The 19,894-nt window shown below is 40.3% G+C and overlaps 1 protein-coding gene across 3 annotated transcripts in view; it reads right to left on the minus strand.

The window, feature by feature from the left end:
- The window catches only part of DPP10 (dipeptidyl peptidase like 10), a 589,554-nt gene that overhangs the window by 10,750 nt on the left and 558,910 nt on the right, over positions 1-19,894 (minus strand). For all 3 annotated transcript variants that reach the window (XM_082198124.1, XM_082198123.1, XM_082198125.1), the window contains 4 exons: positions 18,534-18,632; positions 18,357-18,426; positions 1,144-1,338; positions 20-74 (listed from right to left, as the gene is read on the minus strand). In XM_082198124.1, the coding sequence (XP_082054250.1) occupies positions 20-74; positions 1,144-1,338; positions 18,357-18,426; positions 18,534-18,632 (419 nt within the window). The remainder of the gene's footprint in view (positions 1-19; positions 75-1,143; positions 1,339-18,356; positions 18,427-18,533; positions 18,633-19,894) is intronic.

Genomic DNA, 19,894 nt, shown 5'->3' on the forward strand with positions numbered 1-19,894 from the left:
ATTCATTCCAGAATGTTACCTTTCCAAATATGCTCAGTCTCTTGGAGTCAACGAATGGTTGCTTTATCAAGTATCTGTAACAGGAAGTTTATATCATATTACAAAAAAGTTGTTTTTCATTAAAGTTATTTCCTGAAGAAGAATGTTCGTGTTTATGACTACTGTGCTGCAGATAATTCAAAAGAGGATATTAAATAAATTACGCTTTGTTTTGTTTAAGTCTTCCACATTTTTCCTTGATTCCATTAATAATACATACTGCAGTTGTAACAATCTTCAACATAAAAATAAAAGCTGCAGTGTTCACAGCAGGATAAAATATTAAAGAAGACATTTTGTGAGCTTAGGCCACAATTCTTGTTGTTCCTAAATGTGGGATCCCAGGAAAGAAAAAAAGCATTCAAGCAACCAAAACCTCCATACTCCTGACATTATATATGGTGTCAGGCCCTAGGAAGGTGGGTGTGGCTTACCCAAAATGGCATGATATGATAGCCTCTAAGACTTGGTGGGCCTTCATAAGAATACTGTTGTAATACAATTTGATGTGTTTTTAGCTATTAGTAAATAACACAACACAATTTTTCCATTCATTCAGACTTTGTATATCTTAAGCAGGATTATTCATTAAGCTATTACACTGATTAGGGATACAAATTTACATTTTAAGATAATTTTGTTCAATGTGAATTGCTTGCAGGAAAATCTGTATAGTATTACAGCCTAAATAGCTTTGTCAAATGAGTGTGGGATCTGATAAATCAATTTGATTTATTATGCTGAAACGGGATCCTTAGTCCAGAAGTGGGATAAGCAGAATTGTACTCTTCATAACTGGGATACATTGCAATTGTCTGATTCATCTTAACCTTTTATGCATAACATATGGAGCCCATTCTCCATTATGTGATGTTTAATTAGTCAATTAAAAAGCCCAGTTAGACTAGACCTTGAAGTTTCCTTTATCAGGAAATCCCAAAACAATGGTTCAGTGAATTTTATTTAATTTTCTTGCTATCAAACATTAAATATTTTTATATTGATCCATTACAGCAGATATACATTTCCAAAATAAACACTGGATCAACCCAAATAGAATAGAATAGAATATAGGAAATAGAATAATATTTTGCACATACGTACTCTACAGCTGCTATCTGGTCCTTCACTTCCACTGATCCTAAAGAACGGTGGACTTCTTGCAGAATCTTTAGACCTTGAAATCCACTCCCTCTTCCATCAAATTGAGCTACGATGACATTATCAGAGTTGACAAGCACAGAATCCCAGTCAATGTGAAACTTATCTGTAACCAACTGGCTGCCTGGAGCTTCATCGCTGTAAATACCAACATACCAGACAGAAACGAAGGCTATTGACAATGTGATGCACTTTGAAGTTCTTCAATATTTTATTTAACCTAGATGGCAGAGTTCACTAGGAGTTACGCAACCCGGTTGAATTATTGTCAGTTTAATCTATAACAGCACATTAACCACTGCTGTTATCACTTATGGGGAACAGTAAACACAAATAACTGCTTGAACTGTACAGAAATAAGCTGTTAAGATTAACACGTTGTTTACTCGTCTCATAGCCAGGAAGGAAGGCACACACGAAGATGCTTTGTACCATGTCAGACTACTTCTCCGTTTTGAAAACATCTCCCCAAGGTTTCATGAGAGATACTTAACCTGACACTTTTAAATAAAGAGACTGAACGCAGAATATGATGGAGTGGGAGGGTAACAGCGGCCAGGGAAAAGGCATGAATTAATCTTAACCTGTACAAAACCACCTGGACAAAAACATTTTAGATACAATTAGAGCCCAACTGTTTTACTTGCTGCAGTGTTTTCAGGGAAGGCAGCCTACCTGCATTTTAGCCAGTTTTATTTTCATTTTCCAATCAAACACTACTTTTGCAGGTGGCTGGTGGTGCAGGAGGAAAAGTACATTTGGTGACATCTAACAATCAACTTAAACTTGCACAACCAGCCACCTGTGAACCATCTTTCTTTTTTTAGAAAAAAAAACCCATCCGATTTCCAGTTGCATATTTTCAGATTTGCTGTGCATGTGAAATAAAACCAGCAAAATACTATGTGTGAATAATAGATGTGCCTTCCTTCCTTGTCCACTTGCGCATTCGCAATTCGTGTGCATCTTACCCAGGATAGTTAATATGTGATTTCCCCATAAAAGATGTACAGGTTTTAGCACAGGAAACCGATAAGCAAAGAAAGACAATGTGTGAGTAACTCACAGCACTTGCTTCCGTCCACTTACATAATCTCCCATAGTTTTGATGAGTTTACTAGGCATAAGTACAACAGCTATTTGGAGGATTCATAACCACACAGGTCTGAAACTGATGGAATGGCCAAATTCCTGCACTATAATTTATTTTTCTTTATTAAATTTACAGTCTTCCCCAGACAGGCAAATGCCCGATTGGATTTTATAATAACCTCTAGGAGATTTAGGAAATGCTGTTGAGAAAAACTCTTTTCTCCTTCCAAGTTAGTAAGATACAGAAACGACTGTAACTTATTTTGTGACTGGAAATACAAATATTCTAGGATGGGGTGAAACACTTCTACTGACTATTTTCATTCAACACTGCTGCTATTCATATTTTTTTCCAATGACAATGAAATGTCAGTTTTGAGAAAGGTTTGTTATTTTCCCCCAGCCACACATGTCATAAAACCAAGAATCTATCAAGAAGTGGTATATGTCAGTGAAAACTATATATGCCAGTAGAATTAAAATAAATGTATATTTGCTTGTACCTTGTGTGGAAATTAGATTGGACAGTATCTATGAGCTCACTATTCAGGGTTCTTGAAGAGTGGAGTAAAAATAATCACTGTGGGAGTCTAAATTTAAGAGACAGAGAGGAACATACTAAAAATTACAACTATTCCCTTCAATCACTGTTCTTTCTGGGAACATGGAGGAGATCACTGACAGTGTTGCTTTGCCAATTTACAGCAAGACAAGCATATTTCATTCCATGATGCCATGGTCATGACAGTAAGTCCCGCTAGGTCATAATCTTTTAAACTACTTCCAAAGAATAAAGAAGTTTCCATTTATGAACATAATTCCAGATCACAACTGTTTACAAAACTGTTGTTTATGTGAATTACAGGAGCTTTATCTCTTACCCATTACATAACATCTTGGGTTGTTATTACCTCTTTGTTTAATTTTTTAGGGTTCTTTGCATCTAAAGATGTGACACTTTGCTTTTTTTGAGGAGGATTTAACATGGCTTCACAGGACTAACAGAGATATAAATACTGAACACTATATCTAATCTATCTTATCTATTTATCATCTATCTATCTATCTATCTATCTATCTATCTATCTATTAGAATTGATTCCCCACTGTTTAGCTGAAAAGGCTATCATAAACAGTTCCTGGCCTCATAAAATCTTAGGAAAACAAACAAACAGCCCATTACCTCCAGTGAGGTTATGATTAAAGATACTACAGGCATTTACTTTCCAAACCTTCCAAATTTTTGATCCATGTCCTGTGCATATTCATCAATCAATGATTTCAGCATTTAAAAACCCAGACAGAACTTATATTATCACCCGTTGTTATATCAAATGCTACATTTTCTCCCCATGGAGGCTGCTCAAATATTTCGCAGCCATTCATCAAGCGCTGAGTAATAAAGGAATAAGAAGTGAAATACACACATGCAGAAACCAGATCCCATCCGAATCCCCACAAAAATAAAAGTGCATTCTGTTCTAGTAAATGAAAGAGCAGCAAAAAATAGTTCCCACTCAACTGATAATGCAGATTTCTGCAGATTTCACAGTTCAACCACTGAAGGGACATTTGCAGAAGATACCCTTGCTTCCAATTTTTTATTGACCACTTCTACCCAAGCATTCTACCCATTGATTTTAGGCAGGTACTAGTTTTCCTCTTGTCCCTAATCCTTATGAAGTCCATGTTTTTATTTCTGCATTAGCCATATCCTCCAACAGTGCAGTCCTATAACTCTTCATTGGTCTACAAAGTTGACACCCACCAAGTCTGTGCCTGCAGATACTAATGATATATATCTTATGAACTTGCAGTGTTAGCAGGATGTATTATGATTCAGAACATCTGCCAAAGCTGATGTGCCTTTTAAATATACAGGCGATACCAATTACACAGCAAAATGATGGACCTCAGCAGGTAATTTGCAGACTTCCAGCAGTGCAGTCCCTCACACAATAGATATTCAAGGGGGGAAATGGCAGCCCATCACTTGGTATTTGAAATCTGAAGACTAAACCATAATTTCTGCTTGGAGCTCTGAGGGAAATATGAACTCAATTACTACAATTAGTATCAGATCTGACAGTTCTGGACCCTGCATCTTCACCTTTGTACCAATCAAGAATGCAATGAAGTTTTCCAGCCTCTTTTGTCTATTGAACACTGTATCACTATATACAGAAGGCTACTATATACAAAAGGCTATAGTGAATGAAGCAACAAAACAAAACAAGCAAAACACAATCTTCTAAGACTTGCAATTTCAATTCAATTTATCTTCCTTTCTCTTAATAAACTCTTATGCAAATGAACCTGAAACAGCTATGCAAAAGAGATTGACAATAAAATGTGTAACTACTATCTACTATGTCACTATTTAAAAATTCAAAGATTGTTTAATTTATTCATATAAGAATTTTAACCTGGCCTTCTAACACAAATGCATCTGTCAAGGCAGCTTAAAACATTTAAAAATCTTAGTTTAACAATAAAGCAGTTGTATTTTTTTAAAAAAATCAATTGAGGGAGGCAGAACAGAGATAATTGAAAACTTTTGCTTAAAGCATTATTTGCCTGACAGCTGTCAAGGGAGTAAACCCTTGAAATTTCATGAAGCAAGGTGCTCCAGAGTTTGGGTATAGCCCCTCTCCTGTCACAGCCTGTTAAGCTTCTGTCATAGATAGGACTGAGGTTCACTAAACTCCACCTGCCTAATTCCCAGAACAAATAATCTACCAAGAGGACCAAAGCTGCCTGAAACCCCAAACCTAGGCCTGAAGACAGATTGTCTAGCCCCATTTAAATCTGTTTCATCCAATCACCCTTGAATCTCAGATGCCACAACACCTTCAAGCATCTTCCCCAAGAAGAGTAGAGCAGAGGCTGGCTGGAAACTTATCCAACCCACCCAGAGAGATTTTCCTATAAAAGTTTCATGACAGCCACCTTAAGGCTAAATAGACAAATAGACAGTCCCCATTCTCTGTGCCCACTCAACCAGACTTAGCTTCCTGTGCCAGGAAGGGCAGGGATCACTTAATCTTGCCCATCTCCTCAGACTGTACAAATGAAATGAATCAAGTACGACAAGACATGCAGGAGTCAGAGATACATAATTAGGATCTGGTACAAACATGGCACATAAGTCACAGTAGATGTGAGCAACTTTATCTGCAAAATGTCTAGCTATACTGTAAAAATCGGAAATCACATCCTTTCCCTCAATTCTTGATGCAACAGACTCTTTAAAACCCGTAGTTTAGCTAGGTGACTCTCGGTAGAGGAAAAGTGTGGGGGTTTTTTCATCACCACAGAAGAGGACAACATGGGCTCTAGTCCATGTCCAGTCATGTTGTCTTGAGTTTTCCTCCCACTGTTGCTCAGATAATTGTCTCTGCCACATTATCACCCTGAGTTCCCAAAAAACCAAGGAGGCAGCTGGCTCCATTATCAGCTGCCTGAACCCATCAGTTTGGGTGAAATTCTGTCAACCACCTAGGTCATTTTCCTATCCCAGAGACAGACCGAGACTTTGACAGAATCACTGGTTGATATAGCAGAAAACTCACTCAGAGCAGTTAGGAAATGATTTAGATCCATCTTTGGACCTTTATAATGGGTCCTGTACCACTGTGATCTTAGGAGCTTATTTAAGCCTAAACCCCCACAAGGTAGGAAGCTATACATGACAATAAATCTATGACCCTAAATCCAAGTCCATACCTAGCTCACCACCACCCCATACAGAACCAAAAAGCCAAGTCAAGAATCTGTCCTACAATATGAATGGGCTCCAATATCAGTTGGTAAATTCACACAGAGGCCAAGTAGTCCATGAAGTTCTGAATGTCTACGAAAGGTTGGCATCAACATGGGCATTGAAGTCATTTAACCACTAATCAGAGAGACTACTGTGCTCAATACTACTCTAGCTAGCTCAGGCAAGGAGACTGTTGGGCAGTGGGGAGACCTGAACCCAGGGGCAGCACATCCTGTTTTGCCAATTGAGGCAAAATAGGAAGTGCTGCTTTCCCCTGCCCTGCTACTCCTGTTGCCACTGGCATACCACTGGTACAGATTCTCTACCTGCCTGCTACTTCCACAATTTCAGGCGAGAGCTCACATGATTTCGGCTGATACTGGCAGCACTTCTGCACTGGTGGGACAGGGGCGGCACCTGTGGGGCATCCAACTTGGGGGCTTCTGCTGCCTTAGTCTGCCTCATGGCAGAGCCAGCTCTGCCAATATCCCAGCAGAATTCCCATTCTGTCCTCACCTATCCTCAAGTATAAACAGGCAGATGGTTTAATTGGAATCCTGGTTGTGCTGATGGAACTTCAACACCGCAGCAGCTCTGATTCCCAATCCACCTCCTTAGCACCTGGATGGGTGCTATAGAGAGAATCCTGGAGGAGAGATCTGGGACAAATTTACCCTGCCCACTTCATCTAACCTTATCTGTGTAATGCATAGCAAGTCAGCTCCCTCACCCAGGATCAAGTCCTAGATGACCAGGCCCTTCCTATTTATGGAGCTACCATCTAAGATAACCACCTTCAGACTAAGAGGGATGCCACCACAGCCCCAAGGACTGATTGACCAAATGAGCTGGAAGAGAAGGAAAATACCACCTAGTCACCCCTGCTTTTCCTGTAATGATTAGTCTACCATTCCTCCCATTGCATGCAGCCCTTATGACCATATGTGGCTCCTAAGGATATCTCCAATACTGGACATTAATATTAATCTTAACACATGCCTGCAAACCCATTCCAAGCAGCATTTACAAATGCAGTAAGTTACATCATTATGGTTGTCCGGCTTGTTTTCAAATATACATTCCCAGAAGTTTTTCTTCTTTCCTTTTAATCAACTACATAGTTATACCTCTGCCTTAAAAAAAAATAGCATGACATTATAAAATGTAAATCTGCATGTATTAAAATAAGTTATGAAAATAGATGATTCTCCCATCCTGCCATGTTGTTAATCCAAAACGTAATAATTACTTCATTCTGTTCCTAGAGAAAACCTCCAAGGACAACACCAACTGTACACAGTGGGTTCTCTTTTATGCACCGATATTTCTAGATTGCAGACTATACAGTTTTGTGCAATAGAAAATACCACATGTATTGTAACTTTATACTGAGCCATGCGTTCTTCCATTATCATATGCATCACATATTGATCAAAGCTAAGAATATCCTTGCGGCAAACAGACCAGAGGAAATCAATAAGTATAAGAGTGCTATATTTAAAGTAAAATTGCAGCTGGATAGTTCTGCTTTCCTATGAACTTTCTGCTGTTCATATTTAATATAGCATAGTCTGCGTTATTCTATCCTGCTGTTCTATGCAGCTAAAATTCACTGTATCATGTTTTAAAATTCCAATATGATGATGAGTAATCTTTTATAGGAAGCTTGGTAGCCAATGACTGAAATTATGCCAGATCTGAATTGTTTTCCAATTGCATAAAGCAGGGATGGAGAACCCATGACCCTCCAGTTTTGGGGGTGCAGGTTTGGGGTACATAATCATAAAATTAACAATATATTGCCTTTTGGGCTACCCAAAGCAGTTCAAAATTTCAAAACCCACAGTGAATATGACATTCTAAAATAATCTCTGATCACTGGCCATGCTGGCTGGAGTTGATAGGAATAGGAATTCAACAATACCTAAAAGGCCACTGGTTCCCCAACCCTGGCATAAGGGAGGCGAAAAAGAGTGCAATCCAGTGGGTGGCCTTGTACTCATGGAAGGGAGCTGGAAAGGGGGGGGGGATAAATAATTTACATTACCTACTAGTTCCCCTCTACCTCCAGCCCCAGCTTAAACTCATATCCAGAGAGTTGGAGGACTGCAAAGGAAAAGTGGGCTTGACAAAAATTGCCTCCGTTCTCTTCCGTAAGTGGACGCCTCCACTGTGAATGAGATGGGCACCAATTGGATTCTACCTACTGCAGAGAAACAGTAGCTTATCCTGATGATTTAATCGTTAAGATTACTGGAGACATGTGCTGATTCACTTCTACTAAACCCAAATTTTCAAACAGTATTAAACAATGGATGCTACCATTTAAGATGCATTATCTACACATTTCAAGGAAAGAGGTTAATTGTGTCAGAGAGAGGAAAAGAATGATGATCACCTCTCACTTTTATTATACAGATTAAATGCTGCTGCCTTCACTCTACTTAATTATTTCCTATGCAGCCAGGGAGTGTATCTTCCAAATCTCTAAATGAATAAGGTGGACATTAATGAGGAAAATCAAAGATCTGAGAGTTAAACTTTGATCCTAATTATATAGAAGAGAGATAATAATCAGTCTTCCAGGCAATTATGGTACATCTCTCTAATCTATAGAGTACAGTATATATAATGTAGTTAAAGGAAGCTGAACATGAAGCATATTAGAATGGGAGGACCAAACTGAAGAATTAGCAATTTACAATCTACTTAGCAATTTTAGTGTATGCATCAAAATGAGAGAGAGAGAGAGAGAGAGAGAGAGAGAGAGAGAGGTGTAACTACAGACAATTGCAATATGTGTAAATTTAGAGGGTAACCTGCTATAGTGGAAATATAATATATACACATTTTACAACTTTCCTTGAAATATCCAAACCATTTATGTTGAAATAGTCCACAAAATCAGTGTACTGGGAGTAGACTAAATTATACTGTAAAAAGGAGGAATGGCTCAAGGTGGTGGGGGGTGGGTCTTTACTGAATATTCACATCTGATGCTACACCCTTTAAAAGTGGCCCAAGGGAGTTATTGGACCAACGCAAATGGAAACTGCATCCTTCAGAGCAACCACATCAAACAGCTGCAACAAAAAGAGAGGCTTTAGTAGCTGAGGGAGTCAGCCAAGACAAATCTGAACTTTGCTTGACAGAAAAAACCTAAAGCCTTTCTGGGAAAGTCAGTTGTTGTAAAGGACGAGACTTCACAACATTAATACTAATAATATAGGGATCATTTCTCCTTTATTTATTCATTGTTCCTAAACCACCTCTCATGCAAATGAATCTCTGGGCAGTTTACAAACAACAACAACTGCAGATAAAAATATAAACTATAAATAAAGCAAAAAGGACAAAAGGTAGCATAAAGTAGTAGATTAAAAAAAACTGCAAAAGGCAGAATAGTGCTCAAATCATGAAACCTTGGAGATACTAATCAGTACCACTGAAAGTGGGACGTAGGTGGCGCTGTGGTCTAAACTACAGAGCCTAGGGCTTGCTGATCAGAAGGTTGGAGGTTCGAATCACCGCAACGGGGTGAGCTCCCAGTGCTCGGTCCCAGTTCCTGCCCACCTAGCAGTTCGAAAGCACGTCAAAAGTGCAAGTAGATAAATAGGTACCGCTCTGGTGGGAAGGTAAACGGCGTTTCCGTGCGCTGCTCTGGTTCACCAGAAGCAGCTTAGTCATGCTGGCCACATGACCCGGAAGCTGTCTGCGGACAAACGCCGGCTCCCTTGGCCTATAGAGCCAGATAATCGTGCAACCCCAGAATCATCCGTGACTGGACCTAACGGTCAGGGGTACCTTTACCTTTACCTTTTACCACTGAAAGCCTGCTTGCAAACATATAGTAGCAGTACCAGTAATAATAGTAATAGTAGTAGTAGTAGTAGTAGTAGTAGTAGTTATTCTGGTTGGCTTACAACATAATATAAAAATATAAATATAAAAACACAATGTTTTGACTTGGTACTGGAAGTCTATTGATGTACACTAACATTCCCCTAAAGGTAGGGGGTCAGATTCAAGTATCCCACTACACTAGCTGAAGGCAGTGCAAGGACTCCTGCTAACACAACTGGTCTTCCCTCTTCTCCTCCCCCCAAATTTGCTCTGAAGGATTGTGAGAAGCCCCAAACAGCATGTGAGGGAGGGAAGGTAGTTCTGTCTAGCAAGCAGAAATGCTTGCACTGATTGAATTATTTTATTAGTGCAACATGGATTCCCTCCTAGGGAATTCCATAGTCAGGGTGCCACCATAGAGAAAGCTCTATGCTGTGTCCCCATACAATGAGCTGTCTCCATCCACAGGGCACAAAATGCTGCCTCTGCAGATCTTAGAGCCCAGGTTGACTGGTAAAGGAATCCCAACATAGCTCCTTGCTATGACCTCTCTCACCTGAATCTGTGTTGATTCTATTATTATACTGGCATAAAAGCCTTAAAAGCAGTGCATACGCATAACATAGTATGATTCTAAATACAACTCAACTATTTGTTTTAGGTCATGAATATATGGGCCTTCCATATATGTCTTCCATGTAAGTAGTTAAGAGCCGTTCAAAGGCACCATGCTGATTGTCAGAAACTCGTATGACAATGTCCTTTGGCCCTGTGGGCTTGCAATACACAGGCCTCAAGCCAGGCCCTTCCTCACCCTCCTTTCAGAAAGACTTCATGACTTATTTCCAACCAATAAGGCATATTCAAGCAATCCATGTTGTAGCTATTGCTGCCTGAAGAGAAATAGAAGGTGATAATACTGGCTGAACTGATGCTCAGGTATTACTAAGTGTATGGAGGGGGTAGATTCAGCCATGCTTACATTTACTGGCTATCTTCTGTCTTCTCATTCTTATGAGCACTTGGGTAACTCCACCCCCCCAAAAAAAATGCCTTTTTCAATAACAAGTTGATACAGAAATGACTTTTCTTTGAGACTGATAAAAGTATAATTGCCAATACTGTGTTCATTCTAAAAGGAGGAAGCCCTCCTCATGCCTTACCCAGGATTACTCTGGTTTCTAAATCACACAGAATGCCTCTGTATGTAGATAAAGCTCCCTGCTGCAGAAGCTATATTCAGTGTAGCTAAATATACAATCAAGATGCTTTCATTATGTCTCTGAATACCGATTGCTTGGGATCACAAGCAGGAGAACGCTTTTGACTTCCTATCCTGCTTGTGGGCTTCCCGTAAGCATCCATCTGGCCTCTGTTGTAACAGAATGATAAAATAGGCCCAAGCAGGGCTCACCTAATATTTTTATGTTCTTTATATGTGAGCAACGCATGAAGAGGGCTACAGATCCTTAATATTGTCCACTTATATCTAATGGCCCCGAGCCCTTCATAACATGCCCCATTTAGACGTGGAGCTTTAAATTAATTGAAGCTACAGTAGATGCGGCACTGTATCAAACTGCAAACGGTGTAGAAAAGGAACATTGGCAGAGTTTCGAAAATGCTTTCAGTTAGGTGTGTTATTGTAAAGGGGGACTGCTGAAAGAAATTAAACCTTCGAAGAGTGATACAACTGTCTGAAGCTCCCAGCCCTTCAATATCCAAGAAGGTGCGAACTACGCTGATTTGTAATCAGGAATAAAGCATTCTGCAATATCATCTGAAAGGAAATTAACTGTTTACCATATGTGCACCATCATACGAAAAGAGATTGCACACAGAGACCTGGTGTGATAGGACCTTATGTTAATTGTAGAACTACCACTTTCACAATGTAGAGCTTTGATAATTGACATCATAAAAGGCATCTATATCACTGCTACTTGAAACTGTGGGAAATTTATGCAGCCAAACATATCTATACATAATTGTCAGTAAGAAAGGGGTTAGGGATCCCAGAGTTCTTAACTGCTAGAAAAGACTCAGGTTGGTCATGACCTCTCTCCTTTGGACTGGTTCTTCTCTTAGAACCATGCAGTTCACCAGATGCATGAAACTGGAGCTCCCAAGCAATGACTCCATGTCCGAATATACTTTTTATATTGTGTAACTTAAGAATACCTTATCCATGCTGTTTCTGCTGGGGCACAGAGTTCTCATTACTACAAGTAAAGCATTTAAACTTAAGGTTGTGGTCTATTCACTCCAAGGTGGGAGAGTACAATTGTAAGTGCTTAATACTGGGGAATATAAAGGTTTAACCACACATATTCCCCACACTTTGCAAATGCTGCACTTATTTCTGTTTTAAGCTCTGTTGGGAGCTCCGAGAGTGAGTCAGGCCCCCACACTTTTGAATTCAGACAGTCACCCATTTTTTTCTGCTGTTTCCTACACGAGGGACTTCAGAATTAACTTATATTCCCCAGATATTTCCCAAAAGAAACAACATGATTCTGCATCTGAAATAGCAGTACAGTGGTACCACGGGTTACAAACTTAATTCGTTTCAGAGGTCCGTTCTTAACCTGCAACCGTTCTTAACCTGAGGTACCACTTTAGCTAATGGGGCCCCCCACTGCTGCCACACCACCGGCGTGCAATTTATGTTCTCATCCTGAGGTAAAGTTCTTAACCCAAGGTACTACTTCCGGGTTAGTGGAGTCTGTAACCCGAAGTGTTTGTAACATGAGGTACCACTGTACAGTGGTACCTCTGGTTGCAGATAGATCCCGAGGTTTTCACAACCTGAGGACTGCCTCTGCGCATGCGCAGACCGTCTACTGCTTCTGCTCATGTGGTGAAACCCAGTAAAATACTTCCGGGTTTGCCGTGCATGCATCCCGAAGTTTACGTAACCAGAGAGTTACATAAACGTAGGATCGACTATATATATATATTTAGAGCAGGTACTTCTGGTGTTGAGAAGGAGGAAAAGGTCACTGCTTTGGACCTTTTTTTGGTGTTTTTAAGTGCCAATCTATATTTCCCCCACCCCAAACCAGATTGCTGAAGTCTGTACACAGTTCAATGGACTTAATGCTGTATTCATTCTGGATACAAGCAACATGTGAACCGCAAAGTAAGTTCTGTATTCTCAGGTACAATTTGGGCTTATCTTTAATTATAAGAGGATACTAATTCGGCACTTTCAGGGTAGAGGTTCCAGCAAATTGGATTGAGGATTACCACCTCCTGCTCTTCTGAAAGATCCAAGACAAATTAAATCAGCCCCAGAAGGTCTCTCCTGACAGACTTTTAGTATTGACTTTTCATTATATTGTGAAGAGATTTCTAAAAATAACTTCTCTAACACCAGCAGTGAAAATGTATAACTGAAAAGGTAAGGGGTTCAGCAGAAAGAAAATAAAAATGGTTTACTGTTAGAACAACATAGAAGTGTCAATGTGTTCCTTTCCCCCCACTTCTTCTTCCCTTGGCAGTGAGCACAACATAATTGCATTTGAACAGGGAGGCCAATATGGTGGCTCCCACAACTTGTTACACTACAACTCCTATCTGCCCCAGTGAGACTGGCCAATGGTCAGAGATGTGGAAAGTCCAGCAACATTTTGAGGGTACAATGTAAGCAACCCCCTGCCTCAGAAATATAACTATTTCCATGTTTTACGATTGAGTCAGATGGGTGGAGTGTGAAGCTTGCACTCTCAGAATTAACACTTTTCCAGTACCCTTCTGTTAATTCAGTTGTCTCAACTATTAATTTCCCAGATCTTTCTTCTTGCTTGACAACCCATATACAGTTACACTAGATACTGTCACCCCTGCTTGCTCCATTCACCAACCCCTTTGCTAACTCCTCTCCCCCTTGGCTACACCCTCACAGCTAGCTCAAACCTCCCTTCACCCTATAGCCTCACAACTCATCCTACCCCATCCCTCAGAGTAGCACGAGTTGGGTCTAGTTGTTTAGGCCATTACAAACAAAGGCTCAGTCTCATCAGTGGCGTAGCGTGGGGGGTGCAGGGGGGCGGGCTGCACCGGGCGCAACATCTGGGGGTTAGGGTTAGGGGGCGCAAATCCACGGGTTAGGGGGCGCAAATTACTTGCCTTGCCCCGGGTGCTGACAACCCACGCTACGCCACTGAGTCTCATTAAAGATTATACGCACAGTGGAAGACGGAATATGTTTGTGTGAAACCAAAGTTCACTCCTATATCCCATTCTACATATCACGGTCACATGTGAACTGACTAACAGAGGTTTTCCGACACTGCTGGAAATCAGTGCATGTCTTAAAATATCATCCTGGATTGAAGAGGTTTCAAACTGTAGCTCTTTGGTTTACAATTGAAGACCCGTAGGTCAAAAGGCAACTAGCAATCCAAGAAATAAATAAAATGAGTAGAACAGAAAATAGTCACCAGAAGACTAAAGAGAACACCGATTTCTTAAAATGTGCATATTTAGATTCAAATTTAGTAACAATTGCAATACTTTAAATAGAAATACAATACATCTCACCAGCCTTCTGCCCAAGTACTAATTGTTGGTGGACAATTTCAATGCCCCAGCCCTCCCTTCTTATCATTCTTTGTTTTAAAACTATACTTGGACTATACAGTCCTTCAAGTAGAGGACTATCTTCTGTTAAAGTAGGACACATGACAACCCAAATCTAGAGTAGTTTTGTTGCCTTACTAATCATTATGGATGCTTCATCTTATACAAACGATTTATGTAACCATACATTAACATATACTTTATGACGTAACTTAATTTGCTCAACAGTGTTTTAATGTTGCAGACATGTGCAACTGTAGAAACTCTTCAGCTTTTTAAAAGAGTTCATAACTAGTATACTAGCAAATAGTACCCACATATACTAAGTAGCAACCCAGTTGTACTAGCAATAATTTAAATATTGTAAGAAAAAAGGAAAACTAAATGGACAGCAGAAACAGAATATTGGGAGAAACGTATATGAGGCAAATTGCCTGAAAGCAGCACAACCCACAAGTGCAGACAGCTCTTTTCAGTTTTAGGTGTTCTAAAGGGGTGGGGGGAGAGTATGATAAATTCAGTCTTATCAATAATCAAAGGTTAGCAGATGCTGAAGGTTCTTCTGTGCACTTCCCATTCATGCTAATGAGATTCCTTGCTAATTGCTATTTCTTTTCATATTGCTACACTGGGAGGGGGGAGGGATCTGAAAACATTCTGTAACATTATGTATAGTTTAGATGTGCAACTTCCAGTTTCATTAACCAGAATTTCCTTTGCACTGTGAGAGCTTTATGAGAAAAAGACACGCCGAGGAATCTAGATGACGATGTTTTCAATTTCAAATGTGCTATACTTAGCAATCTGAGCAATGCTAATTTGGCAGGTGGGCTAAAGACTGTATAACACAGCTCTGTTTGCCATTTCCCAACACTGGAGCAAGAGGATGACAAGTCATCAGCGAGCTGTTACAAATGGGGCTTATGCAAGGAGGTATACAGACCAAGATATAACTACATGAGCCATATCATCTAGTAGGGTAAAAGTAAAATATCATAATAAGTGAAAAGTGGTCCAGTTCAGATATAACATTAAACCATGGTTTAACATTGCCAAAAAGGGCCTTCTCTAGCCTTGAAGATCAGAAGCAACCTCATACTGAACCAAACCATTGGTCCACCTAGCCTAATATTGTTGACACTGACTGACAGTGACTCTTCAAGGTTTCAGGTGGTTGGTATTTCCCAGTCCTTCCTGGAAATGCCAGGAATCGAAGTGCAACCTTCTGCGTGCAAAGCCTGTGCTCTACCACTGAGCTACAGCACTTGCCCCTAAAAGCAAAATTATGAAACCAGGCCACTATCTAACCAAACAGTAAGTTAGGAATCCTTGATGCAAATACAAATGATTAATTGATGATGGATGGAGTCTGAGAAGCCATTCTAATTCCCCATCTGAACTAAGTAGATCTCTTAAGCTTGGATGCCTTCCATAACACTCCCACTACTTCCTGTAAGATATCAGCCTTCAAATAGCACATCTGTGTTAAAAAGGTAATTGTGTGGTGGGCCCTCGGCTCCACACTGAAGGCCACGTGTGAAAAGCAGCTCATACAAACCAGCTGATTTTTAACTACAACAGAACCCTCCCCTTTCCTTTTCCCACTGGTAAGGACTCTGATCCAAGCGAGTCTCCTGCTGGTGGTCTGCCTCCCTGCCTGCAACTCCCAATACCACTTCCAACACGGCTCTGGTTTCCCAGTGCTCCAGAGCAACATTTTGGAGGAAACAGAAAAGTGGATGGGGAAAGGGAAATCTGCAAAAAAATATCTTCTCCTTCCTGCTTTCCACCAGCAAGAGCAGAGTTCAAAGGAAATTAGGATTCTATCTATCTTTTGATTGATAATGGTTTAATTTTGCCTTGTTTAATTTTTGCATTTTTAAAGAATTGACCACTTTAAGCTTGTGGGGAAATGGTACAATATATTTAGATAAATATATATAAGCTACCCCAATGAATTCTTTGCACACTTTTGAATCAGACACTTTTATTATGGCCAGTGCAGTTCTGCTGCCATGATCATATATGAATTCTATTAGCACAGTGACCTTCAGGTGCTACTAAACTATGACTCCCAACCACTGACTAGGCTGGCTGTGGATGGTGGGAGCTTTAGTGAGAAAGTGGGTGTAATTTTAATTTGCTTTAGTATTTTAACTTCTGCATGTTTTAAAGTAGAGTTGTAATTTTATTCTTGGTTTTAGTCTTTTATCTTTTGGTAAACTGCTTGGAGGTTTGTTTGTTTTTTACTATCAAACAATTCATGATTTTTATGAAACAAGGAAATAGTTACCGTATTTTTCGCTCTATTGGATGCACCGGACCATAGGACGCACCGGACCATAGGAGGGGGAGAACAGAAAAAAAAATTTTTTTTTCTTGTTCTCCCCCTCTAAGTCAAGGTGCGTTCTGTGCGTTCAAGGAGTTCCCGCTGGGCTCTGGAGGCTTTGGGTTCCTTTCAACCTGCTCTTTGGGGCTGGCGTGGGGGGGGGAGCACTGCTTTCCCCCACCACCAGCCTCCAAACCAGGTCGGGGAACAGCGGGAAGGCGGCGCTCCGCCTCCCCGCTGTCCCTCCAGCTTGTGGGGCTGGTGGTGGGGAGAAGCGCTGCTTTTCCCCACCGCCAGCCTCCAAATCAGGTCGGGTTTGGAGGCTGCTATCCGCAAGCCTTGGGAGCCCAGCGGGAACTCCCGCCGAGCTCCCAAGGCTTGCGGATATCCGCCCAAAGCATGGAGAGCGAAAGTGGTCGGTGCACACCGACCCCTCTCACTCTCCAGGCTTCAGCGAAAGCCTGCATTCGCTCCATAGGATGCACACACATTTCCCCTTCATTTTTGGAGGGGAAAAAGTGCGTCCTATAGAGCGAAAAATACGGTAAACAATATCTGGAGGGCACTTGCCACACATGCATCAGATGCTTAAAAAGTCAGAAGCAGATTATTGTGGTATGTGCTCACTACAATTTTAAAAATCTAGTATCATTTTTCAGCTATTACATACAATCAAAATCATTCTCTCTTGCAAAGATTCTAGGACAAATTATTTTTAACCTGAAAAGCTTTCCTTCAAGAAATTTCACCCAGGTAAAATACCCAGTTTGGCACACACACACACCTGTGCACATTTGTGTGTGCGCACAAACACAGACCGAGCCTCAATGGTGCCTCGAAAACCCAGATAGCCCCCCAACCCTTGTAGCTACGGCTCTGGCTATTATTATCATGAACGGGGGGGGGGGGACCTGTGCAATCTCTGCAATGGTCAAAGCGTATAGGAATGTTTTCCATGCTCAGAAATGGAGAAACTGCAATATCCTGAGTGGTAGTAGTGACTTGTGTAGATCCCTTTGGTTTTCTCTCAACATTTGTACAGTTTCTGTGAAAAATCTACCATCCACCTCAGGGAAGTTATTCTTGGGATAATCAAGTGGTTATTTTGTTTAACATCTGATCCCTTCCGAAGGTGGTGTGCGCATGAGTGCATGATGTGAACCAAGCAGATAGCTCCTCTTATGGACAGCTGTATCTATATCTTTGGACAGGATTAAACTAATGAATGCTGTCACCAGAAGCCTTCTCAATTACTTCTTCTTGTACAACAGCTTCTCCTCTCCCTGCACTTCCTTCAAATTTGGCTCTGGGGTGTTGGGAGAGTCCCTGAAACAGCACATGGGAGGAGGGAGGGAATTCCATCCAGCAAGATTAAATATTTGCCCTAATGGAACGATGGTCATATCTATTGATATATACCGGTAAATAATTTACAGGATGTTTAGTGAAGCTCTTCATACAATGACAATTTCATGTGACCTAGAATAGCATGCAAACAAATCATTTCATAAATCAGTTTAACTAATTTTAATGATTTATACTCACACTATTAAGAGGACAGGATATGCACTCCGTTCTGTGAAATCCTTTGGAAATGACAACTGTAAAGGAAGTTCTTTTAAGAAAAGAGTAAAACATTAAAGGCTGGTAGTTTCAAAGATGAAAAAATATATTATTTGAAAATGTTCTGTTTGGTTCTCAACAGCATTCAGATATATTTACCATAGTCATCAATGTGAAGCATTTTAGTTTCCGTCCTGAATGTTCTTTTCTTTAAGACTGCTTCATTTAATACAGAATTATTTTCTAGTATATAAAATTCTGCAAGAGCAAATGACAAGAAAAAGAAACGCATATGCGTGTGTCAATCGGTATAGTATAAAAATAACAATCCATATTTTTAAGGAGGCTGAATCCAAACCAAATGCATGTTCTAAAAACATATTTATATAATGGACACTATGAACACTCTTTAGCTCAATTTGTAACACAACTGAATTTGATCCATTGTTAAATACTGATGGTTACCTAATTGAGCCTGTTCTTGGGTGGATCAGGAATAATATTATCTATAGAATATAGAGAGAAGGGATGTTCAGCTGAGTAAGGCCACAAATGACTGCCTTGAGTATTTTCCTATTTCCACCTTTCAGTTCTCTGGGGTATGGATGGACAACTAAACTACTGTCGGCCAGACCTGGCTGAGGTGTGTTTGGAACTGCCCTGCAGCCTCCCCACCTCAATCCCAAATTAGGCTAAGGGGGAACAAAGTATCCGTTGAATCCAGGACAGGGCAGGTGATTTTCAGGGGCGCAGAGAAGGTCCAGAATTCAATCCCTGACATCTCCAGGTAGGGTTGGGAGAGGCTCCTGAAATCTTGCAGAACTGCTGTCAGTCAGCGTGAGCAAAACTGAGCCAGGTGGACCAATGGTCTGACTTGGCATACAGCAAAGTCCTTTGTTCCTATGGTCCTTAATTAAATGAACCAGTGCAGAAAAGGTTATACATCAGGGAATAGCTTGCCCAGCGTGCCAGAATGAAAAGAGAAGTTAAACTCTAGTAATGCATTTTTCCAGTGCTCAATTCAGAATGCCACAGAACCTTAACATTACAACATGGTTTGAATTATTATTTTTTTAATCCAGCTGTATCTGGATAAATATTTGATTGGTTTTCTCTCAGCTTCAATCTTCGTTTTTCATTTTTTATATCTCTCCTCATTTAGGGCAACAAGGGATAATCTAGCTAGGAAGTAATTTCTGGGCAGTCAACCAAAATATTGTAATCACTGTTTCAGATACAGTAATTGAAGTAAACTTCAATCGTGTATTTTCTGCTTTATTAATAGAAGAGATTATCTAATTTTGCATTCAGGCATTAGATACGTCATTGGTTTTATCGTAAATGGCAAACAATGATCTCTAGACATTATCCAATTTTCTGCTAAAAAATGCTCTGAACAAACGAAATCTTTCCTTTGAACCTTTGCAGATGGAGACTCTAAAAAGGATCAGAGCCAGTCATTGCTTCTTTGTACAAGTATCAAACCATTATGCTGACAACTGCCTAGTCCAGTTAACATA

The sequence above is a fragment of the Podarcis vaucheri genome (assembly GCF_965113315.1).
Source record: "Podarcis vaucheri genome assembly, chromosome: 1".
NCBI classification, from domain to species: domain Eukaryota; kingdom Metazoa; phylum Chordata; class Lepidosauria; order Squamata; family Lacertidae; genus Podarcis; species Podarcis vaucheri.